This window comes from Mustela nigripes, chromosome 14 (assembly GCF_022355385.1).
Source record: "Mustela nigripes isolate SB6536 chromosome 14, MUSNIG.SB6536, whole genome shotgun sequence".
Taxonomy (NCBI): Eukaryota; Metazoa; Chordata; class Mammalia; order Carnivora; family Mustelidae; genus Mustela; species Mustela nigripes.
In genome coordinates this window covers 71,098,886-71,124,452 of record NC_081570.1, presented here as the reverse complement: position 1 = coordinate 71,124,452, position 25,567 = coordinate 71,098,886, and the positions used below count along the sequence as shown (strand labels likewise).

The following is a 25,567-nucleotide window of genomic DNA, read 5'->3' as shown; positions in this document are numbered from 1 at the left end:
TTTTTTTTTTTTTTTTTTTTTTTTAGGATTTTATTTATTTATTTATTCGTCGGGGGTGGGGGTAGAGAGCACCCACAGCAGCCAGAGAGGCAGGCAGAGGCAGAGAGAGCGAAGCAGGCTCCCCACCCAGCAAGGAGCCCAATGTGGGACTTGATCCCAGGACCCTGGGATCATAACCTGGCTTAACCGACTGAACCACCCAGGCGTCCCAGAGAGCCGTGTACTTTAACTGCTCTGCTCACCTGATTATCCGTTGGTGTCTGAAGCCAGACCCTGAGGTCTGTGTTCCTCTACCCCACCGTGCTGTCGCTGCTCTCCCTCCTCCGCCCCCTTCTCCATCCCTGCCTCTCTGCTTGGTGTCAAGCAGCAGCAGAAGGAAGTGGTAGTGCCTTCAGCTTAGTCACTGTGGCCCTGGGCCCACTCTCAGGCAGGGAGGAACTCCTTCCAACCGAAGTTATTTTAGTATTTTAGTCGTCCGTAGGATGAATTTGTCATTACTCCTTATTAGATGATGGTGTCAGAGCATGAACGGTTGAACTTCCAGAATGCCAGTTGTATATTCCACTGAATTTATTTTTTTTTAAGATTTTATTTATTTATTTGTTAGAGAGAGAGAGAGCGAGAGAGAGCGTGAGCATGAGAGGGAAGAGGTCAGAGGGAGAAGCAGATTTCCCACAGAGCAGGGATCCTGAAGTGGGACTTGATCACAGGACTCCAGGATCATGACCTGAGCCAAAGACAGTTGCCCAAACAACTCCATCCTCCACTGACTTTTTAAAAGAAGTGTTGAGCTACCTAACTTTCTTAGAAAGTACTATTTGCCATTTAATACTTCCTATGTGCTAGACATCTTGCTAATCACTCTATAAATACTGTTTTAATTCAGTCCTTCAACAATCCCAGTCATTGTAGTTAGGTTGCCATTTTTATGGAGAAAGGGAAAGGCTCTGGCTGGATCTGCAGGTGTGCCAGGTCAAAGCTCTTGCTGAGTGTGACGAGCCTCCCTCTGACCCAGGGCCAGCTGATGCCAAAACTTCTGCTCCTTGCCCCGGGTTCCCTTGCCCGCCCGGGTGTCATGGCCTGCTGTGCTTGCCTTGAGAGGGTTTAGTTTACCAGATTCCACAGGGCTAGCCTTTTCCTCTCTAACCTCTGTTTTCTCTGCCAGTGCTGAAATATTCGTTTCTTTCTTTATTCTGACTAGTTGGCATCTGCTATCTCATAGAAGAGGAGAAATGAGAGAACCACATAAAAATAAAACTCTCCCTCTGAAACAAATAATACATCATATATTTATTTAAAAAATAATAAAATAAAACACACCAATATAAAAATATAAAATAAAACAAACTCCCATTCAGAGGAACAGGAGACTGGTAGCAGTCACAGGCGCCTAGAAATAATAAAGCCTGCTGGGCAGGAATGAGAACCTCTCGGCCCCAGCAGCGGAGGCATTCTGTGGCTGGTCCCTGCTTCTGCTCTCCGGGAGAGGCCTCCCGAGGACCCTGACCTTGACTTTGTTTCCTGTGAAGCTCTTCCTGTCCGTTCCCCTCTGCAGCCATATCTGAAATGAGTGTGGGAGAAGGTGTGCACCTTGGGGGAGAGTGAGCAGGGGCCTTTCCAGGCCCAGCTGTGGCTTCCTTAGCAACATAATAACCTTAAGAAGTTCCCAGTCTTTCCCGCCTGTTTGGTTCTAGTCAGTCCCACTCAACAGTCACCCCATTCACATTTCATTCTGGACCAAGTTCTTTTTTTTTTTTTTTTTTAAATTTATTATTTGACAGACAGAGATCACAAGTAGGCAGAGAGGCAGGCAGAGAGAGAGAGGAGGAAGAAGGCTCCCTGCTGAACAAAGAACCCGATGCGGGGCTCGATCCCAGGACCCTGGGATCATGACCTGAACCGAAGGCAGAGGCTTTATTTAACCCACTGAGCCACCCAGGCGCCCCGCTGGACCAAGTTCTTAAGCTTGTCTGACTTCCCAGCTTTTATGCTTGGCCCACCTCTGTCGTCCCTCTCCTTTGATCCCCACCTTGAAGTCCTCCAAAACATGGACTTAGGCAGGAAAGTGCACCTTTCTGTGGATCTTTACTCGAAGCCTGTGGTCCTTGGCTTCTCTGCAACATCTTCTTGAGAGGCCTTCAAGAAAGGCTGTGAGTGGTGATACTATCTTCTGTTCTTTGGGGTCCCAGCAGTTAACATCTCTCATCTCATCTCCAGATACTGTCTGTTCCTTTGCCTCTTTGCTTACAGACTTACAACAGTTCTTCCCTGAGCTCATCTCTTTCTTGTAAGGCTTTGCTGAGAGCTGCAAGGAAAGAGCAGCCAGTGCATGTTCCCATTCTGTTTCCTGCCAGTACCTTCACCTTCAGCTGCAGGCTTCTTGGGCAGAGTTCCCAAAGCACAGTGGCTTGACCAAGGCAGAAGTTTACTTCTCTGTCTTGCTCACAGTCCCGAGGTGAGTGGTTCGGGTTTGAAGGGTCCCTTTCATCTCGTTTTTCCACCATCCACTAGGGCAGTGCTTCTCAAACTCTCATTGTTTATAGACTGGTTTTCTTTATTTCCAGTACCGCAAAGACCAGTAGCTGTGGTTTATACTCCTCTGATCATGCACTTTGTCTTTCGCAGTAATGTCAAAGTGCTGTAAACTTTCCTAGGTGTTTATTTGCAATTTCGGTGCTTATCTCCTCATTGATAGAAACTTGCCCATGAACTACGCGGAACTGTGCTCCTCTAGGGCTTTGCCCTGCTCGAAAAGCTGAATGCAGAATGTCAGGCCAGCCCTACTCCAACTTGCAGGAGAGTGAAGAGCATGGAGGGGCACACACGATGTGTTTTAGGGTTAACCTAGAAGTAGCAAATGTTTATGTTCACATTCCACTGCAGAAACTTAGCCTCAAGGAGGCTAGGGAATGGAGTTTGTTGCAATTGGAAAACAATTTGGTAGTCTGTCCATAGAACAGAAAGCTAAATATAGATACAAAAAAATAATCCTGAGAGAAGTGGCAGGGCAATATACAATTATGCGCCAATGAGTTAGCAGAATGAGTTCAGTGTCGTACCAGGCAGAACAGGACTTCTGAGAAATGGAGTCAAAGGTCCTGTTAGCCCTTTTTTGCAGTCTGAGGGTCAGAGGCCTGCTGCATGGTATGGTTAATAAGGGGGAGTTCACTTGAGAAGAGGCTGAGAACCATTCTTGGGGGGAAGCCCAGCAAGGATATAGTCGGGTTTGGAGCTGAGTTAGAATCTCCAAGAGCACATCCAGAGGACTGGAGCAGGAGCAGATTGAGAGCCCAGAACATTATAGCAGTGAGGACCCGGTGGAGCATCAGGGAGAGGGCCTCTACTAGTCTCCCTGGGCCTAAGCCAAACACCCAAGGTCCTGGCCAGCATGAGTGGGACAAAGGCTGCCCCATTCCAAACCTTTCTGCTAACTTCCAAATGCTGGACTACAAGCAAGGAGTGAGGCTTGACACCATCATTCTAGCTCCCTACCTTGAAAACTTGGTGTTTAAACCTATGACTTTATTCTTTTAAAATATTTTATTTATTTCTTTAGCCAAGAGAGAGAGCACATGCAGGGGAAATGACAGACAGAGGGAGAAGCAGGCTCTCTGCTGAGCAGAGAGCCCGATACGGGGCTCGATCCTAGGACCCTGGGATCATGACTTGAGCCGAAGGCAGTTGCTTAACCGACTGAGCCACCCAGATATCCTGAAGCCTCCAACTTCATTTTTTATTATGGTCTCATTATCTCCAAGGGCCAAAAGGAGGGACGTTGCGAGTTCCAACCTACATATGTTCTATGTTTAGGGTGACTTTCTTCTCCTTTATCTGGCAGTCTGGGAGCTTAGCCTGGGGGGTTTTGAGAGATGTTGGGGCTTGAGAGAGTCGATCAGAAGTCATCCATAGAGAGGGAATAATGTAATTAGGTAATATGTAATGTAATGTAATAACGTAAGCAATCGTAGTGCTGGAGGAGGGAAGTTTAAAAGGAAGAGAAGAGGAGGCTGAGGACCAGTGTGGGAGTGTGTACACGGCAGGGCTGGTGGGAGAACAGGGGACAGAGACACTGAGGACAGCGGGAAGACTCTAGGAAAGGATAGAGTCCCCGAGGCTCAGGTGGGGAGTTTCAAGAAGGGAATAACTGTCTGTCAGCTCCACAGTGAACCAACGGAAAAGAGGACTGGAAACAGAGCATTTGGGGATTAATAGAAGAGGAACGCATTTTTATTTTGTGCTGATTACAAGCTAGTATCTTTTTGTGTTTCACAGGACAGGGGCAGGGAGACAGGATACCAGCTGTGTATGTAACAGGTTTGGAGCCAGTGTCAGGACGAACATGCAGTCAAGCATGCTGAAAGCCATAGAAGAGGCACCGAGCTTTTCTCAGCCACGTTTCTTGAAAGAATAGCCTGCGCTTTCTTTTTACTCCTGTTATCATTCAGCATGATGGGACGGAGTTTCCACTGCCTTTACTCCCCACAGGCTAACTGAAACTAACCAGCGCAGGCACCGAACATTTATTGGGTATCCGCTCGTATGCTCCTCTGTTGGTCATCAAGTGCACACATGTCAGTAAGAAACCGCCCCAGCCCTTGAGAAGCTCACAGTCTGGGCAGAAAGGCAGACTCTGGGTCACAGATGCTCCTCCCATGCACGCTCAGGGGCGTTCTCCCCAACGGTGGCTAGAGCAGAGTCTGAATCTAATGTGTGAAGAGTCAGTTAGGGCAAGTCAGGGTATACGGATAGGAAGCTGAGACTTGTCTAAGCTCCAGAGTCATGGATGACCTCTGATCTCCCCCGAGCCTGTTTGGGTTCGTACTGGAGGCAGCAGGTGGAGGACCAGGGGTGAAGAATGCTAGCGTAGGATGGAGCTACTATTGGGATAAGGACGAGCTTATTCCTGAAACATCCCCCACCCCACCCCACCCCTCCGTGCTTTGAACCCCCCCAGCTTCTTGGCCTCTTCAGGGACTCTGTCTAAAGATCGTCTGCCTTTGTAGCATCCCCAGAGCATCTGAGAGAGCAGCACCAATGCGGGATTGCCCCCAGCCGGCCATGCCATCAGCCCTGCCAGGGAAGGGTGGCTCGGTGGTGCCCCTACACATAGCCCTTGTGGGATGTCTGCACACTTTTGCCTCGAGTTACGCCGCGCTGCTTGCTCAGCTCGGGTTGTCATTACCCTTGCCCCCGCCACGCCCTGCCCTCCTCACAGGCATTATAAGGAAAAGACTACTTATTCCTTCACCATACCATTGGGTTTCAAACCTGGCTAACCCTTAGGCGGAACTTAACACTTAAGTCCGAGTCATTTATCTCCATGGTATCTAAGACCAGCAACGCAGGCGGAGCTGGGGCCCATCCAGGATGGCGCGGAAGGACATCAGTGATGTAGATTCCAGTGTGCTGGGATCTGGTGGAATCCAGCGGCATCACCTATATTTTATAGAACCCCTCTTACTTTGGGTAAATCACCTACTGAGTAAATCACTCACCACATGTAGAGAAATTTAGTAGGTTCCGGTGCAGGTATGGGACACTGAGAACATCAAAGGAATGGTGATACTGGTCCTTGCCTTCAGGAGTATGATTTATTCCTCTTTCCTCCTCTGGGAGTTGTTATATTCACACCCAAGAAATGTCACAGTGTAAATATAACTAAAAGATTTAAGAAAACCCGTAACATATTAAACCCTTGAAAATGCCACTTTTTGTGGTATTACAGTGCACTGGAAATGGCATCTGTATTATCAGTGTTCCACAAGAAACACAAGATACGGTCAAACTGGTAACTGGAGCTGGAGGAGGGGGACGGTAACTTGGTCCGTGAGGGAAGGGCAGAGTTCACAGAAGCCAACAAGAGATGGCACAGTGTCAACCAAGAGCTGGGAATAATAGCAAGGAGCAGTTAGCACCCCTCAACCTGAAAGCCGGGGGCGGGGGACACGAGGCCGCCTGCGTGGGGAGGCCGGCTCACAGGGGCTAACCTGGTCCATCCAGAGCAGCCCAGCAAGGAGGGAGCAAGGAAAATCAGTGTCCCAGCCTGGGCCTCCTGCCACCCCATCTCTTGCTGTCCCTCTCAGTGGCAGGAGCAGGAGGACAAGGCCCGCTGACGCAGTCCTGCAGGGTAGGGAGCGCAGGGAGAAGGGTGGAGAGGGGAGTTGGAGGGCCAAGGGGCCAGCAGTTGAGGTCAGACCCAGCACTCAGATGCCTTTATCTACATCTCCGTGACCTGGCCACCTTGGCTCAGACGCGCCCTTTTACGTTGGGGCAGGCACAGGGTGGGAGAGGGGGGCACGCTGGGGAGGGCTGTGAGCCTCCCACTTTCCTGATGAATCCTGCTTCCTGACCAAGGTCCAGGACTCCTGCTGGAGGCCCTGTGACTTGTTCTTTTAGCTGCAGCGTTTCTCTCCTGCAGAATCTCAGAAGCCTTGTTTACAACAGTGGTTTCCTATTGAGGCCACATGCTTTGAAAATACGATTTCCCTTTCTCTGCACGTGTAGGGTTTAGTCACGCACTGACCTGGGCTGCTGTGGTCTCCAGACGCATGGAGATGTCACTTCAGATCACCGTCGACCCATCGCTGCTAACAGTGTGGGATTGTTGGGAACAAATGGTGTTGAGCAAGAGGCTCTTCAGTATCCTTTTTAGGACTGGAGGCAGGGGACAAGGTCATGAAACGGAATGAGCGAGGGAACACAGTGCTACGGTTAGGTTAGGACGAAGGGTTGGGACCAAAATTTTGTCTGTTGTGGATTTTACATCTAAAGACACCTAATTTTCTTTTCACGCAAAGTCCTTGCCATAAGTAGGAACTCTGCAAAGTTTCTCAAAATACATTTTCACAGCGACCGAGTTCTTCCTACAAGAAGAATATCTTCTTCAGCTATAAATGTCCACGTTTTAAATTTTGGCACTTTCCTCCTTCAGAGAGTAAAGCCTGTGATTGCATAATGGTCTCAAGTTTATTAGCTATGCAGCAGAACATACATAGTCATATTCTGTGTAAACATCAATTTCAAGCATTATGATTAGCATCTTTACTTTTGAGAGGGTCAAAGGACAAAGTATATCTGTCGTCTTTCTAGCCTCCTGAGTTAGATGAGATTAAAATTTTATAATAGATTAAGCAAACACAATTAAATATTTACATTATATTCAGATACGTTATGTCAGGGAATCTGCTGATCGTATAAAACCTGTGTCTCCTTCGGTTTGGTTCTGGATGTTTTCCGGTAGGCTTTCCTGTTTAGTCATGAGGTTTAAGACGGACTTCAGTCATCGGTGACATCTGGGGAACAATATGTTTGTCCACGGTTGTTTATTAAACAAGTCCTCCCTCCCCACAGGCCTCCTCCACACTGCAGTGGCATGGTGACCCGTTTAGTGTGCAGAGCTCCAGCTGCCGGGCTCCCCTGTGGGTCACCACCTCGAGGCCAAGAAGGACTGGAGGCCCAGATGTTTGTCATTTCCCAGACATACCCCGAGGGTGCCTGCCCTTCCCCTTTGTGGCCACTTCCCAGGAGGCACTGGCTGTGTCGTGGAGACAGAGGGTCTCCATCTGTATGCCTGACTTCACCTTCCCTCCTTAAGAGATGGAGTAGCGTCCTGTTAGCAAAGTTGAGTTCTTAAGAGAACTGATCTAGGGGTACGGAGATAGGGTATTAGATTTGTGCACTTAACAGCACCCCTAAGTCAACATATTAGCCTTACCCGATGACAACATAGGCTTTCCGCACTCTGTCCGAAACAATCTCCATTTACACCGAGCCCCAAACAAATCGCCTTTCGTCTGTATATTTTACCCTAACCGAGGATAGGGACGGTTTAGGAAACACGCGAGCTCTGTTTATCTTAAAATTACTGGAGTATCGTGAAGTTCATAACCTCTCCTCCTCTCTCTTTTAGATCTATTTTAGAATTTATTTATAGAGCAGTTTTATATTGACAGAAAAATCGAGCAGATAGTCTGGAGTTTCCACGTTACACTTAGTTCCTGCACACGGTATCTCCTATTATTTACATCTTCGTCGGTGTGGTACATCTGTTATCATTAGCAAATGGATATGGAGACAGTATTATTAGCTAAAGTCCGTATTTTATTCAGACTTTCCTAGTTTTCACCTAATGTCTCTTTTCTGTTCTGGGATCCAGGATACACATTGCATTTACAACTTGTATCTCTATCAGTTTCTCTTAGCTGTGACAGTTTCTCAGATTCTCCTTGGTTTCCAGAACCTTGACAGTTTTTGAGGAGTCCTGGTCAGGAATTTTGCAGAATGCCACCCAGTTGGGAATTGTCTGAGGTTTTTCTCATGCTGAGCCTGTGGTTTTGGGTTTGGGGAAGGAAGATCACAGAGTAAAGTGCCATTCTTAATGTATATCAAGATTACAGATTGGCAACATGACTTATGACCACTGTTGTTGTTGACCTTGATCACCTCGCTAAAGTCATTTGTTGGGTTTCTCCACTGAAACTTGACAAATGATTCCCTACTTCTAACCCCCACCCCCTGCCCTTTCCCTGCTGCCCTCTGGCAGAAATCATGTTCCCTTCTTTTAGAGCAGAATGTCTATATAATTTATTTGGAATTCTTCTGCATGGGAGATTTATCTCCTCTTTCTCATTTGTTATTTTATTCCATCATTTACTTACATCAGTATGCAGTAAGGATGTTTAGTTTATACATTGGTTTATAGTCGAGTGCTATTTTATTTTGTTGCTCAGATTGTTCTAGCATTGGCCATTGGGTTCTGTTCTCTTTTGGGAGTTTTGTTTAAAAAGGAGCCATGGCTATCAGACACATGAAAAAATGTTCATCATCACTAGTCATCAGGAAGATTCAAATTAAAACCACATTGAGATACCACCTTACACCAGTTAGAATGGCCAAAATTAGCGAGACAGGAAACAACATGTGTTGGAGAGGATGTGGAGAAAGGGGAACCGTCTTACACTGTTGGTGGGAATGCAAGTTGGTGCAGCCACTTTGGAGAACAGTGTGGAGATTCCTCAAGAAATTAAAAATAGAGCTTCCCTCTGACCCTGCAATTGCACTACTGGGTATTTACCCCAAAGATACAGATGTAGTGAAAAGAAGGGCCATTTGTACCCCAGTGTTTATAGCAGCAACGGCCACGGTCGCCAAACTGTGGAAAGAGCCAAGATGCCCTTCAACGGACGAATGGATAAGGAAGATGTGGTCCATATACACTATGGAGTATTATGCCTCCATCAGAAAGTATGAAGACCCAACTTCTGTAGCAACATGTATGGGACTGGAAGAGATAATGCTGAGCGAAATAAGTCAAGCAGAGAGAGTCAAGTATCATATGGTTTCACTTATTTGTGGAGCATAACAAATAACACAGAGGACATGGGGAGATGGAGAGGAGAAGGGAATTGAGGGAAATTGGAAGGGGAGGTGAACCATGAGAGACTATGGACTCTGAAAAACAATCTGAGGGTTTTGAAGGGGCAGGGGTGGGAGGTTGGGGGAGCCAGGTGGTGGGTATTAAGGAGGGCGTGTATTGCATGGAGCACTGGGTGGGGTGCAAAAACAATGAATTCTGTTATGCTGAAAAGAAATTAAAAAAAAAAAAAGGAGCCATGGTTTCTAAGAGAAGTAGAGAAGTCTGTACTGTGCACTTTACTGTGACCGCCCTCCAGACCACCCTGTTCAAGGGTGGCAAACTCCTCACACCTCTTGGCCAGCTGGGCTTGGGGCCAGCTCTGTGGAGGGAAATGAAAGAGTTGTGAGATCCAAATTGGAGAGTTCACCAAAGAAGAAAGCAGTAATGCTCAGTCTGGATAAACAGTGAGGGGCATGCAGGCATGTGTGCACAAGGACTTGCTTTCCTTCTGCAGTTAACAAGTGTTTACTGAGTGTCTACTATGTGCTGGGCATTGTTCCAGGTACTGGGGAGGCCCCATAATGACACAGCGTCCCTGGCTTCCTAACGCATAAAACCAAACCCTAAGCCCAGTAGAAAGATTCAGGTATTGAGAAATGTTGCGGAGAAAGACCAGGCAGGACATAGAATGGAAGCTCAGCAAGGTGGTGTGAAGTGTACTTTTAGAGAATGGCGGAGGGATCTCCGATGCCGTGACATCTGAGCAGGAATGATGTGGGGAAATGGGACGATGGCTGTCTGGGGGAGGAGCCTTCTGGATAGAGGGCATAGCAGGCCTGAAGACTTTGAAACTTATGGCTAAAATGAACCTCAGGGATTGTTATGTGGATTTAAATCTCCTATGCTATCCTGATTTCACCATTAACATGAATTACTGGAAAGAATTCAATGAGCAGATGTGATTGCTTATGCAGGTCTCTTCCCTGGCTGTGGGCACATTAGCTGACCAAACCTCTAACTTCCATCTGGCTGGGGTTTTCATAGAGGAGAAGAAAATATGCACAGTGCCCACTGACCTCGTTTAGGATGACCCCTTTTCATCCTAGGAGGCAGAGGGGAGCGTTACCAAAAGGCCAGCAGCACCAGGTCCTGTAAGAGGTAGCTAGAAATAAAAGCTGCTTGAGTGGTTTTCAAATGTCTTAATTTTCATAATTGTTTCCACATTATGGGCTGGCGGAACATTTTTTCAGAGAATCAAGTTTGGGAGAATCTAAATGAGAGCTTTGCTCATGAAGTTTTCATTTGGATTCCACATATAGACTTTCTAAACCATCATTTTATGAAGTCTCAAATTACTGAAGTTTGAAGTTGTGGTAATAGCTCCAAAGTTTAACATCTTTTGTTTTGGGGTCACAACTAGCCAAATCCTCTAAACCTTTGGTATTAAAAAAAAAAAAAAAAAAAAAAAAAAAGAAGAAGAAGAAGAAAAGAAAGAAAAAAAAAACAGTTCAGGATTTGGTAGAATTAAAGTTTAGCAACATTAATCTTGAAATTGACCATATCATGGGTCTACTTACCATAAAATTTGAAAACATATTTTCAGAAAAATGCCTCTTCTGTGCTTCTCAGGGCTATTCAAAGAGAACAAAGAAACCCTAGGGACACCTGAGTGGCTCAGTCACTTAAGTACCAGACTCTTGGCTCTGGCTCAAACCCCACATCTGGCTCTGTGCTCAGTGTGGAGTCTGCTTGAGATTTTCTCTCTCTCTCTCTCTTCTGCCTCTCCCCATCTTGTGGCTGTGTGTACGCTCTCTCATATGAAAAAAATCTTAAAAAAAAAAAAGAAAAAAGAAACCCTAAAGGCTATTTATAATGCCCTGATCCGCCTTTTTCTTATAGTGCAAGATAGTCTTTGAATGTGTTTTGATTGGCTCATTCTATTTTGGTGACACTATAGTTATTGTAAGTATGACTATAGTTCTTGGTCTGTCTGGTGTTTTGTTTGCCTGTGGAGAGAAAGTCTGATGTTATCCATAAGCACGCAGGTCGGAGAGCACGACTTCCCCAGCACAATCCAGGGTCTTCTTTTCTTGCTTGTATAACTGTCAGGAAGGGCACTTCAGTTTCCTCATCAGCAAAGCGGGTTTGATAATAGAATCTACATCACTGTTGGGAGGATTAGATGAGATGACCAGGCACAAAGCAATCCCTCAAATACTAGCAATTAAGAATAATAATAATGAAGTGGAGATATTCAGTAACTAACCCAAGAGCACAGTTAAATGAAGCTGTTCACTAACTGACCTACTTAGTGGGTGATGTGTATGTAAGTCTGCAAAGATGTTTAATCGAACTTGGTATTTTAGTGGTGGAAGAGGCAGTATAGGACAGAGATTCATTCATCCCATCCACAAATGCTCAAGCTAAGGATGTGATCTTTTTTTTTTTTTTTTAAGATTTTATTTATTTATTTGAGAGAATGAGAGAGAGAGCCTGAGCAGGGTGAGGGGCAAAGGGAGAAGCAGACTCCCTGCTGAGCACAATCTTAGGACTTTGGGATCATGACCTGAGCCGAAGGCAGATGCTTTACTGACTGAGCCACCCAAGCACCCCTATGGATGGACGTGATCTTAAGAGGCAGGGTCCCTGCTGTATTGAGCGGAACAGTCTAGCAGTGGGGGATGGGCGTAAAAACAAGCGAAAACGCATAACAACTGATAGGCGCTCTGGGAAGATAAACAGGTCTTTAGGGTTACTTTGAATAGATTGGAGAAGGTATCTCTGTGGAGGAGATGTTGAGGCTGGGATCACAGAATCATATTTTAAGATTTGAGAGAGTTCGAGAGACGATTCATTGATTGGTTGTTGGAAGCTCCCTGAAGTTTTGGTAATTTCCCACTAAGAAAATATGGTGATCTGTCATTAGTATATCCCTGGGACTGTCAACAAGCTTGGCAGCATATGGCAGGGAAGGGAAAAAAATAAAAAGATCAAAAGCACTAATTCACAAGACTGCCAGTTATTCATTCATTTTTGGAGCTCTGGGATGATTGCATTAGGAAATGTTTTATAGGAAAGTTGGGTAAGTGACGTCCTGATTTCATTATAGTTGTCAACATGTAAGGTTTTACAGCTACATGAAATTTTAAGTAGAAAACCGTTTTATTTTCATTATCACTGAAAAACTCTAAAGTGTGCTGTGCTGGTGAGAGTAGTAATAACGAACATAGTGAATCCTTGGGGCTTTTCCTTTGAACATCAATTTTGATTTTTTTGGAGCTGTATTTGTCAAAGAAAGGTTGAATCATTAAGTAGAATGCATGCTCCGAAGACAGAATTTTAAACTAGCATTTAAAAGTCTATTTATTTACTGGGGCACCTGCATGGCTTAGTTGATTGGGCATCTGCCTTCAGGTCAGGTCATGATCTCAGGGTTCTGGGTTCAAGCCCCACATCTGGCTCCCTGCTCAGGGGGGAGTCTGCTTCTCTCTCTCCTCCTGCCACTCCCCCTCACCATGCTCCAGTGCTTTCTCTCAAATAAAATCTTTTTAAAGAAAAGTACAATAGCATTTTTAAAAAGTTTGTTTTTTATTACAGAAAATGTGGAACAGAGAAAAAATTGGAATTGTTTTAAATGATCCCTAATTCCACTTAATGAAGTACTTATACTTTTAAGATTTTTTCCTTTTTTTTCTATATTTTTAAAAGATAGTCAAGAAATATGTGTATGTATATATCTTTATATCTGTAAAATATGTGTGTAGATGTATACATACATATATAATTATTTATAATTAAAATAATGGCATGTGCTTCTTCTCATATTACCACAGCTTCATGGTAAATATGATTTTCAGTGGCTATGTAATATTCCATCCTGTGGACTGTTTTTCAGTTTCCCTGTATGAACTTTATTTGCTCTCATTGTGTTTCTCCCGAAAGTATGATTTGAGGCTGTGAGATAGGGAGCTGTTTGGTGGGAGTACTGATTAATTATGTTTTCTTCTGGGACACCTGGGTGGCTCAGTCGGTTAAGCATCTCCCTTCACCTCAGTGTCCTGGGATCCAGCCCCACATCAGGGTCCCCACTCAGTGGGAAGCCTGCTTCTCCCTCTCTCTGCCTACTGCTCCCTCTGCTTGTGCTCTTTCTCTGTCAAATAAATAAAATCTTTTTTTAAAAAATATGTTTTTTTTCTGTGTCTTCTCAACTTTGGAAGACAAAACTGCTTCTCAGTCTCAAGATGATTTTTTGTTAAAATATGTCTAAGAATGTGCCACTTGGGTTTTGATGGGGGGGAGCTGAATATGAAGACTTTTCAAATAACTATCATTAAGGTTTTCTGATATCATATAATTATAAATTTCTCCAAGTTTGTGAACCAAAGCTAAAATGTTAAGACCCCTTCCAAAGGAAATAAGGAAATTATAAATTTTTTTGGTAGTATCTTCATACCAACATCTTTCTGACATCTTAATTGATATTGTTGATGAGTTAGTCAAGGATAATGTAACTTTTAAATTAGAAATGCATTTCTCTTAGCTATCCAGACCATCTAGCAAAATAAAATGAAATATTTTTTATTAGTGAAAGGACACATCATAATTGCACCATGAAAATTTCTCTTGAGTTATTTGTCTTGAATTTTTATATACTTCCAACACTATTGAATGCTGAATTTTCTCCTTGAATATTTAAATTGAATTTAATTAGATTAGTATCTCCTGTTCAGTTCTCATATGCTGCTGATAGGATTGGAAATATGATTTGTCTTAAGGACAGTTTGACAGCCTGTATCAGAAGTCTTTAAATAAATTTATATTCTTTAGTTCAGCAACTTGAAATGTGTGGATTAATCCTAAGCAAATAATTGACCAAGTATGTAGAGATTAATGCACAAGAAAACAGCCTTGCTTATAGAGGGTAAATATTGGAGACAACTGAAATATCCAACATTTAGGCATTAGTTAGGTAAGGTGTGTTATGATCATTACTGGGACATTGTGAAGCTATTAAAATTATATTTCTGTATTTTTTTTAAAGATTTTATTTATTTATTTGACAGAGAGAGATCACAAGTAGGTAGAGAGGCAGGGGGAAGCAGGCTCCCCACTGAGCAGAGAGCCCTATCCAGGGCTCAATCCCAGGACCCTGAGATCATGACCTGAGCCGAAGGCGGAAGCTTAACCCATTGAGCCACCCAGGTGCCACATATATCTGTATTTTTAATCTGGGAAAATGTCCAGGATGCAGCATAGGTGTATTGGCCTACTGTATGGAGTTCGCTGCTATTGGCAGTTGAACATTGGTGAATGTCTGCCTAAGAGTAATTTTTGTTTTGTCATTAAAATCAAGTCCCCTTCCTTGTAATTGAGCTTCTAGAGCCATTTGTCTCTTGAGACCACTCCCAGTTTGCTTATTGTAAGCTTATTAAATGGTATTTTACCTTCCATTTGCTAAGGCACAGAAGTATGTATCTAATTCATTTAAAAGTATCCTTATACCATTAAAATATAAATTAAGAAGAACACTGTCTAAGATATATTTGTATTTTGTGCTACTTCAAATTGCTCTCTGATCTGCTTATCCTGATTCTTGGATATGGTATAGGACAGCAGAATTTATGAGAGTCTTCAAAGCTAGGCATTTCTATTAAGATGTTGGTGTTGGAGCCACTTCATTCCCATCAGTGGATTGCTCAGTGCCTGGGCCTACTGGATCTCTGGTTCTCCAGTGAACAAATCACCACCTTGTTCCTTGAAAGGGAGCTCACAGGCATTGTCACGCTAAATTCCCCAGCTTTCAGCTCCAGTCTCCTTCGACGGGACCCTTCAGAGCTGTGGCCAGACCACTGTGAGGCAGAACACCTGGTCTTTCCACCAAGATAGTGGAAGAGGCATCCTTAGCACCCCTCCCAATCCTTCCTTGGCCAGAATCCCTTAGTTTTGGTGTCCAAGAGATCTTGTCCTGAGATGAGTGTCTTCTGTCTGCCCAGTTTGGGCTGATATTCCAGTTTGGGGTCTACTTTCAGACATATGTCCCAAGGACTTGCCCTCACTTGGCAGGTATGCTCTCACATTCTTGAATGTCTGCCCAAACTCCAGAGCTCAGTCTTGTCCCTGGAGCCAGGCTCTTCTACCAACTGCTGTGTTGAAAGCCCAGGGAAGGAACCTGACTTAAAGTGGTTGGGTTGGAAAATCCAGTAAGCACATTCACCACCGGTACAATTTGGATTAGGACAATAAGGAAAAAGTGAACGAAAAAGGAAAGAGGAGTACTGAGAACACAGTCTTTAGTCCTGTGTCACATGCTCAATAAATGAGCCTTGTCATTATAGCTTGATACCAAAAGATGGCGGAAGGAAGCTCGGGAGTGGAATCTGAAGTGGTCGAAAAATGATCTCTTGGGGAATCCATTTGGTTATGTGAAGAGTAACTCAGCACTCAGTTATCTTGTTGACAGTGTGCCTGGCATTACCAACTTGCCCTTGCCTAGTGAACAGAGCCCATATATAAGGAATGGGCTGCCATGAGAAAACATTAATGTGCTATGTTGTAATTATTACTGATGCAGAGTGATATTGCAGGACTCAGAATTATTTGATCTGTTGCCAATCCACGATCAGTCAGTCAGTTTGCCAGCCGTTTGTCAAACACCTGTCATGAGGCAGACAGGGCAATTGGGTCTTGGGATTAAATGGCGACCAAAAGAGACATAGACCCTCCCTCCCTGAGCTTGCACCTAGCCTGGAAAAGAGACAACAGTTGCTGATGCTGTAACAAGAGGTCAGGAGCCAGAATCCTGGAGCAAGGGACATTTATGTTGGGATCCAAAGGATTAATGGACGTTGGCTGGAACTGGGGCTAAGCAGGGGCAATTGGTGGTTTAGTGACTGAATTTGCAAAGAGTGATGTTTGTTTGTTTCTTTAAATTTCTTTCTAGGATGTTCAGTCCTTCTCCACAATGAATGAGTGTTACTATGACAGGCGGATGGACTTTTTTTACAACAGGAGCAACACAGACACTGCTGATGAGTGGACAGGAACAAAACTTGTGATCGTGTTGTGTGTTGGAACATTTTTCTGCCTGTTTATTTTTTTTTCGAATTCTCTAGTTATTGCCGCGGTGATCAAAAACAGAAAGTTTCACTTCCCCTTCTACTACCTGTTGGCTAATCTAGCCGCTGCGGATTTCTTTGCCGGAATTGCCTACGTATTCCTGATGTTTAACACTGGCCCCGTGTCAAAAACTTTGACTGTCAACCGCTGGTTTCTCCGCCAGGGGCTCCTGGACACCAGCTTGACCGCCTCTCTGACCAATCTGCTGGTGATTGCTGTGGAGAGGCACATGTCAATCATGAGGATGAGGATCCACAGCAACCTGACAAAAAAAAGGGTTACGCTGCTCATTTTGTGTATCTGGGCCATCGCCATCTTTATGGGGGCTGTCCCCACCCTGGGCTGGAATTGCCTCTGTGACATCTCTGCCTGCTCTTCCCTGGCCCCCATTTATAGCAGGAGTTACCTCATTTTCTGGACCGTGTCCAACCTTGTGGCCTTCTTCATCATGGTTGTGGTGTACCTGCGGATCTACATGTATGTCAAGAGGAAAACCAATGTTTTGTCTCCACATACGAGTGGGTCCATCAGCCGCCGGAAGACACCCATGAAGCTGATGAAGACAGTGATGACTGTCTTAGGTAAGAAGGAAGCAAGTGAGCCCTTATTCTCATTTACTCAGCAAACATTTATCTTTTACCGATCACCTAGAGTATGCAAGGTATTTACCGGGTAATAGCAATGTGGTAGTGAGTAAGAACAGTCATAAATCCCCAACCTACCTGGAGCTTCTACTCCAGTAGGGGAAGACAACATAAGTATTGTATAGGGATTAACAAAATAATTTTATAGTGCATTTTAATATAATACTTATAAAATAAGGTAAGGAAGCTAAGCAGGTCTAGGTTGCAATTCTAGCTTCAGCTGGAAGATGACTTTTGAGCAGATGTGAAGATGGTAAGAAAGTGAGTCATGTGTGTCTGGGGAAGGTCACCAGGCAGGAGACGCAGTAAGCGTAGGAGGCCAGAACAGCAAGGCGGCCCGTGTGGCTGGAGTAGAGCAAGCCGGGAGAATGGGAAGATATGAGGTCGGAGGGCTAGTGGGAGGTACTCAGATTATGTAGGTCCGTGTAGTTATCATAAGGACTTTGGCTTTCCCAAGTGAGAGGAGAAGCCATGGGAAGGTTGTGAACAAGGAAGTAACGTGATGGGACCTGCATTTTAATGGTATTTCTTTGGCTGCCATTTTGTGAGGGGAATGGGCAAAGGCAAGAAAATTGCTAAAGAGGGTATTTCAGTACTCAGAATGGTGATAGTGACTGGGACCAAAGGGCAGTTGGGAGGTAATGCCATGTGATTGGATTCTGGATGTTTTTTAAAGGTCAGGGTGATAGGATTTGCTGACAGGGTAAGGTATGAAGCAAGGTGAGAGGAGGAGGGAGAGTGGAGAGTATCATTCACAGAGATGGGGAGGCTGAAGAGGTTTGTGGGGAATATCAGGAGTCTGCTTCTGGACAAACTACATTTAGAATTGTATTAGACGTCCAAGTGAGTTATTGAATCAGGAGTTCAAGAATTAAGTCTGGGCTGGAGATTCACTGAGGGAAGAAATGGTCTTTCAAACCTCAAGACTGGATAGGCTCACCGTGGCGAGGTGCATGTGGATGGTGAGCATGGGGAAGAGGACCGAAGAACAAACCTTGGGATGCTCTGGTGTGAAGAGGGTGGGAAGGCAAGGAACAACTGGCAAAAGAGCCCTCCCAGGAGTAGCTAGAAGACCCAGGAGAATATGGTGGCCTAGAAGCTGCGAGAAGAGAGCCATCAAGGAAAGGGAGTATCAGCAATGTGAATATTCTTTTGGGAGGTGGAGTTAAATGAGGTCATACTGGGCTTAGCTTAGCAAACAAGTAGTTTTTAGGGGACTTTGAGGAGATCAAATCTGGTATAGCCAAAAGCCTGATCAGAACAAAATGAAAAAAGGGAAGAGAGACCTTAGGATAGCATGTTTGAACAGCTCTGAGGACTTCCACTTTGCACCACCAGCCCTGTTCCCAGGAGACATATTTGGTGCAAGAAATGTTCCCTCTGTTTTATTTTCTCTCTGGTAGGCTGCCCCCCCAATTCCAGTCCGGTTTATAGTTGGAATTGGTGCTACGTGGGCTCAAAGGCCCTGTCTTCTGTGTCAGAGAGGGCATTTCTTAGCATGTGTGATGGCCGCAGCAGTGGGGACTATTCCCGAGAGAGGTTCCAGAGCATGTCCTGTCAGCCCCGATGTGAAGGAATTCTTGGGCAGCAATTCCTAGTCGAGGACGCAGGGACTATGTGGTGTGGGACGGGAGCCATCAGGATATCTCCAGGCCCTGAACTTGCCAGTACGGTACGAAAGTCAGCAGACACACAGCATGATGGTTAAAATGATTTCAAACTGAGGGTGTATTTTAAGTTAACAAGTAGTTATATAGTCCTTACTAGGTGTCAGGCATTGTCCTATATGTTTTATAGATGATAATCAATTCCATCCTCACGCCAATCTTGTGATGTAGGTGCTACCATTAGCCTCATTGACCAGATGAAGAAACCGAGCAGAGCAGCCTGCCCAGGGCCCTCAGCGATGCATGCATAAGGGCGCTAGTGTCCCTGGGCCATTGGCTTTTGGAGCCTATGTGTTTAGCACCATATTCTGCAGCCAGTTTTGATTCCTGGCTTTTGGACTTTTACTGACTTCCCTGGTTTCCTCTTTGTCCCAGCTTTTGGTTTGGCCCTGTCATTCTTTATTTAGCCTCTTGACAAGAATGTAGGCTAAGAGTAAGAAAAGGAAGGGGGGCGATTCACATCGATCAGTTTTTGCACCCTTGAACTAGGCAGGATACGGATGTTTTTGGCAAAGGTAACTAACATTCAGTACTTATTGGTATTGTCCATGAATTTGGTATTTTCCCTTCTTGACTTGCAAACATCATTGTTTGGCTATGTGTCTTAAAGGCTGTATGTCAAGAAGGTAATGACCTTCTTGATTAAAGAGAAAGCTCTCTCTCTCTCTCTTTTTTTTTTTTTTTTTTTTTTTTTTTTAGCATTTTATGTATCATATACAGGGTGAGATAGAAAAGGTGTTATCTTAGGTGGGGAGAACAGGACTCAGTAGGACAGTCTTGGTCCCTAGCTTCAGCTCTGAATGTAACTTTGCCTGGAGTGGTTACAGAGGGTAAAATATAGGACCAGTGAGGTTTGGGTAGGTCTGTTTGGATGAGGGGGGAAAAAACGGAATAAAGAGTGAAATTGCTAAGTAAGATGAGAGAAGTTGTGGTGCTGAGATGGAACAGTGTGGAGGAATTGGTTTACGGCGGGAAGAAGGTTTGATGGTGAGGACCTGGGGAAGTTCCTTAGCGGTGAGACAGAGGGATATCTGGCGGAAGACGAGAAGTCTGGGGACAGAGGAAGTGAAACTGAAGGGCTGGATGGTATGAGGTTTTTGGGTTTCTAGATCCTGATTTCTTTAGATTATAGAAGGTATGGTTTTAGCCTCAAATCTGTCATTTCCTGTAAGGGGGATCTGAAGTACATTATTAACTCACCTTTTCCTGATTAAATTTCATCCTTCGAGGTGGAATAGATAATCTTTTAAATTCTTTCCAACGATAAAATCCAACGATCCTGTAATAATAGTAAGTAACCAAAGTCAACACAGAGTTCAGTGTGTTGACTGTGTATCAAAGCAGAGTCTTTTTCCATGAAAGCATCTCCAACAGCAGCTCCTCAGGGAGGAGGCGTCTCTGTTGCTCACTGGGATGCATGTAAAAATTCTGTTGCCTAACACGAGTGTCTCCCAGATGATAGTATCTTTGAAAATCAGCAGTGCTGGCTCTTCCATCATTGTAGTTACTGGTTCTAAGTATGTGTGTTTGTATTAATAGCTTAATACTGATTTCTGTAATGAGTGTCTGATTTAATCCTTTAAACCTTTTTTTGGCTTACATTGATATATATGTTGTAGGAAAGGTTAAGATGTAAGTTTTCTAAAAATATGCCTTCTTTTAAAATATTAGAAAGTCATTCCGTAAATATATGTTAACCATCCCTTAAACAGCGTCTAAAAGGCAGAGATGCATGAATTCAGGGAGCTGAATCTCATTTCAGAGATGGAAGCTGGGATGGACAGGTGCTATTTTCCCTTCTTGACTTGCAAGCATCATTGTTTGTTTGGCCATGTGGGGACGGCTTCCTGGAGGGCTTGGGATGTGATCTGGAAGGATGGGTGGGACTTGAATGGGTAGGGGGAAAGGTATTTTAAGCCAGAGAAATGGCAGAGTCAAAAATGGCAGTAGAAACATCTAAACTTGGGTAGTACCACAGGGAAGGCCCATGCAGAGGCAATCGTGGTACAACAGGAAGTAGCTCAATTGTGCAGCACATAGACTAAAATTGGAATGATATAGAGAAGATGAGCATGGCCCCTGGGCAAGGATGACACGCAAATTCATCAACTGTTCAATATTTTTTCAGCCATCAAAAAAAGAAAAATGCAATCTTGCCATTTGCAACAACATAGATGGAACTAGAAGGTGTTATGTTAAGCGAAGTAAGTCTATCTGACAAAGACAGTTGTCATATGATCTTACACATAGGTGGAATTGAAGAAACAAAACAGAGGATCATAGGAGAAGAGATGGAAAACTAAAACAAGATGACCTCAGAGAGGGGGACAAACCATAAGAGACTCTGAATCATAGGAAATAAACTGAGAGTTGCTGGAGGGAAAGGGATTGGGTAAATGGGAGATAGACACTGAAGAAGACTCATGATGTAATGAGCGCTGGATATTGTATAGACTGATGAATCACTGACCTCCACCTCCGAAACGAATAGTACACTATTTGTAAATTAATTTAACTTAAATTTTTTTTAAAAAAGGAAATAGCTCCGTTGTGAGCCAGGAAAGTTTAGTTGGCCATCGTCTTTGGAAGGAAAGAGGGAGACCAGATGACCTTCGCGTTTCTTTCCAGCATTAGTATTTTGGTTGCCTACAGAGCTTACAGAGCTGGACGGGGGCAGACTTTTTCTTTGTTGAGGGAGGTGGTAGTAGTGATGATGGTGGCATGAATCTTGAATCTGTCTATGAGTGGAAAGGCACCTAGGCATCATGTTCACATTTTAGCAGCCCTGAGGCAGAGGCTTGCTCATTTCTGAGTCACGATGTGTGATGAGCTCTTGACATGAAAGAAGTTGCTTATTGAATATTCCCATGGAAAAGACATTGTGGACATCTGATCCTGTTTTCTACAGGGCAGCAGGGCCCTGCCTAAGAGAGAGTCGTGAATTTTGAAATCCTACCTGTTAACAGGGCTAATCGGCCTTAGCAACCAAACAGAAAGCCTTCCGCATGGAAGAACATCTGTTGTCAGACAACACACCCTGTGAGCTGTGCACATAAGGATGTTCCTTTCCGGGAAGTGGACTGGATTTTCTTCTATTTTGCAGTGTCTTGAAAGGCAAAAGAAAAGAAGGCTGAGGGGATTTGTGAACCATACTCTTGAAATCTTACACACACGCACATGAAATCTTACACACACGCACACACACACACACATACATCTTCCATAAACCTTCTTGTCTCTCAGGGTGGTGCTTTTTCAAACCTCAGGTGGTGACCCACTGGCAAGTCATGAAATCCGTGAGGAGACTGTAACTGACCCTTTCTGCATGTGCACAGGATTGTGATATAAAATGTATTTCTTAACATGTGTTATGGCCAAATATGTTTGAAAAGTCATGGTTTGGGGGTCAGGGTCTCCTTTCTGGCAGATAATGACTGAAATCTTCTAAATTACGAGAAGCATCACGGTGAAGGGACCTTGAAGAGCTTTGTGGTCATTGAAACAAAGAGCTAGATGTTTCTCTTGTCCTTTCTCCCTCCCACCACTCCACTTAGGTCAGTGCTAAACCTCCTTGCTTTCTCTCAGTGGAGAAACCGTCCTGGGAGTGCTCACACTGGAAGGAAATGGGTGAAAATGAAGTCCATCAGGAGCCTTGCTAGAGCGCTAATAGTGAGCATACACGATGTTTCTGTAGCACTTTTTCAGTGTTTTAATATGCGTTCCCATTCCTTCTCGGGAAATCCTGCAAGGTAAGTGGGAAAGGTATTATTCCGCTTTCCTGCCACTCCCTTAGATGGGCCCTCCACTCAGCTGTAATGCTTATTGTTTTTGTGTTTGGCGTCTCTAAGCCTTGCATGTGGTGGAGCACCTTCCCCCTTGTTCTGTCTGGGAAACTTCCATTCATCTCGTAAGACTCAGCTCAAGGGCCTATCTCCTGTGACTCTTTCCTTGCCCTACCTGGTAGATCTGATTACGGCATCCTTTGGGTCTCCCCTCTCTTTTGTTCATACTTTTTCCTTCTTCCCCCCCCCCCCCCCCCCCCCTTTTTTTTTTTTTTTTTTTTGAAAAGCAGTGTTTATTGAGGAGTCTGGGGGGAAAGTCTTGTGATAGTAAAAATAGTAAAGTCGAATGTAAAAAGCGCCCTGGGTGGCATGGCGTCCAGCCTCGAGGCGCGAAGGGTGCACCACAGCCCCTCCCAAGAGGCGCTGGGTGCACAGCGGGCCAGTGAAGCTGCGCCAAAGGACAGGTGCTACCTGGGGACACCGTCCCAGTGAGACGCCCCCGAAGGGACCAAAGTGTGGGAAGGGCTTTCTGGCCACTGTGATTAGAAACCCCAGAATACAAGGGAATAGTATAACACACAGCAACAGGCTGCAACCTCGTTCCTCTGCCTCCGGGCGAGACAGGCCTGGCCTGCCCCAGGGAAGGGACCAGGCCTGCGTGCCACAACCAGCTGCTGCTCGTTTCCCCAGGCCGGGCCGAGACAGCTGGCGGGAGGGATGCAGGGGCCACAGGCAGGGCACCCAGACCCCACCTGCACGTAGCTGCATAAGGTCCTTGACCATTTCCTACGTGACCCTAATCTTTCTGAAGGCCAAGGCCGTGTCTGGAGACCGAGATGCATATTTTATCCCCTTAATGGTTACCCGCCTTCATCTTGAACTGGAGTGTGTGTGCTTTGAAGTCAGAGATGGTCCCTTGTTTCTCTCTCTTTCCATGTCTATCATGGAGCACGCTGTCTGGAACATATGTGTTGAGATTATAATAGCATGAGTGAATGAATGAGGAAATGGTGGTTTAGGGAAGTTAAGTGGCTTTTTGAAAGCTGGAACTGAAAGTAGAAACTGGGTTTCCTCACATCTAACCTGGCCTTTGGCAGGATCTGGCTGTGACAGGCCTGTGAGGTGGACGGTGACCGTGGAATGGGTGTGTCTCCCATTTTATAGTATGGGAAACTGAGACCTTAGAAGGGTGAGTGGTAGTGCTGTCTTGGGAAGAGGAAAACAAATGAAACATATTTTGAGCGCCTACCAGTTGGAAGTCTGCGAGTTACATGTTACGCAGATCTGTTTTGTGGAAAAGGAAGTCTGGGTGGACTTAAGCGTCTTTCCCACATACCCAAAGTAGCAAAAATAACTACAATATCTACTCTGTGCTATACATGGTTCTGAGCACTTGGCGTGTTCATTTAATCTCCATGACAGATCTTTAAGGGAAGTTCTGTTATTATTGCCAGATGAAGAAACTGAGGCCCGGAGAGGTTCAGTGTCTTGCCTAAGATTAGTAGCCAAGCTGAGCTCTGAATCCAAGCAGACTGGCTCTAGGACCCCACACTTCAAGGTTGATGAGCAGTTTCACCTAAGTGGTAGGGATAGAACAACAGCAGCTCTAGTAATGAGGTTTATAACTTGTATCTCCCTCGATTTCTAGTTATTTCTGTGAAGTGACCTGGACTCTCAACATTGCGTTCATCATTGATTTGTGCTGAAGATTTTTGCCGTATGGTGGTGACCGTTTTGAAGTCATCTCTTGGGCAATGACAGCTGCCCACTCCTGAAACTTTATGCAAGATATAGACAGCAGGAGCAGGTGCTTGGGAAGAGGGAGGGAACCAGATTTCAGTCCTGGCTTTGCCACTTTCAGGTTCTGTGACCCTGAGCGATTTACCCGACATTCTGTGACTTAGTTTCTTATACGTGGGGCTAATATCAGTTCCTCTGGCATGGCAAGCTTTTGAGGATGCAATGAGAGAATACACATTACGAGAACCTAGTGTAGTGCTTGGCACATAGTATGTGCTAAGTAAACATGGCTACTCTTCTGAGGCCTTAGTTTGACTCTGAGGAGCCTGGCCCTGCATTTGGGCAGAGTGCCCTTTTATTCCCAGTGACGTCACAGGTCCTGTGGAGAGGGAGGCCGGGGGCCTACCGTCGGTACCCTCACAAGGGCCGGTTTTGTAATGTGGACAGATGGTTGGGAGGAAGTTGCCTGGGTGGGCCGCCTGACCTCTAGTGACAGCACCCGTTCAGTTCCAGAGAACCAGGCTGACCAGAACATATAGGCGCCACGAAACTAAAAAGCTCGTTTGCCTGACTAGACCCCGTACACACCAACGCCAGCCATGAAATTCTGTTACTGATTCCTGTCTCTGACAGATGATCTTTGCATTCATAATTCATTTCACTTTTGCAACACTTATGAATAGAAACATTATAAGCGAGACCCTCACCACTAAGTGTTGGCTTATTAAGAATCCCGTAATACAGCACCATCTTGTGTGTCATCTAGAAGACATTCCTCCTAAGAAACAGTCCCGTCTTGCTAATGAATCCCACCAGGATGCCTTGTTAGTCGAGCGCTGTTGCCACCTTTTCCAGGGTTGGGAAGTTGGCTCTTTGTCTGAAAACAGCTGAGACCAGACCCTGGGCCTTTTCATATTATTTATGGGTTTCCTCAATGAAGTGTCCTTTTTCCAGTAAAAAAAAAAAAAAAAAAAAAGCGACACACGCACATACACATACACAAACACACACACAGAGAAACCAGGAGTCAAGAAATGCTAAGAGACTCCCAGGAAATCCTATGCTTGTTTTCAGCGTTGGTAGTCTTGGAGTAGCGTCTGCAGGGCAGGAGCCTACCTTCAGTGTTTGCAGCCTTGCATGCCTGAGTTATCACATATCTGCTTAAGAAAAAAAGTGAAAGCTTTGCCTTAAGAAATGCTGAAACGATCAGGTCGCTAGTTGGCACGCAGGAGCTCTTTTGTTGCTGGGCAGTCCCATCAGGCC

The 25,567-nt window shown here is 44.9% G+C and overlaps 1 protein-coding gene and 1 pseudogene across 2 annotated transcripts in view; both read left to right on the top strand.

The window, feature by feature from the left end:
- LPAR3 (lysophosphatidic acid receptor 3) overlaps positions 1-25,567 on the top strand; it is a 77,767-nt gene that overhangs the window by 10,223 nt on the left and 41,977 nt on the right. For both annotated transcript variants that reach the window (XM_059375281.1, XM_059375282.1), the window contains exon 2: positions 16,296-17,052. In XM_059375281.1, coding sequence (XP_059231264.1) covers positions 16,317-17,052 — 736 coding nt within the window. In that variant the 5' untranslated portion in view covers positions 16,296-16,316. The remainder of the gene's footprint in view (positions 1-16,295; positions 17,053-25,567) is intronic.
- On the top strand, positions 20,810-20,906 carry LOC132002309 (U6 spliceosomal RNA; annotated as a pseudogene).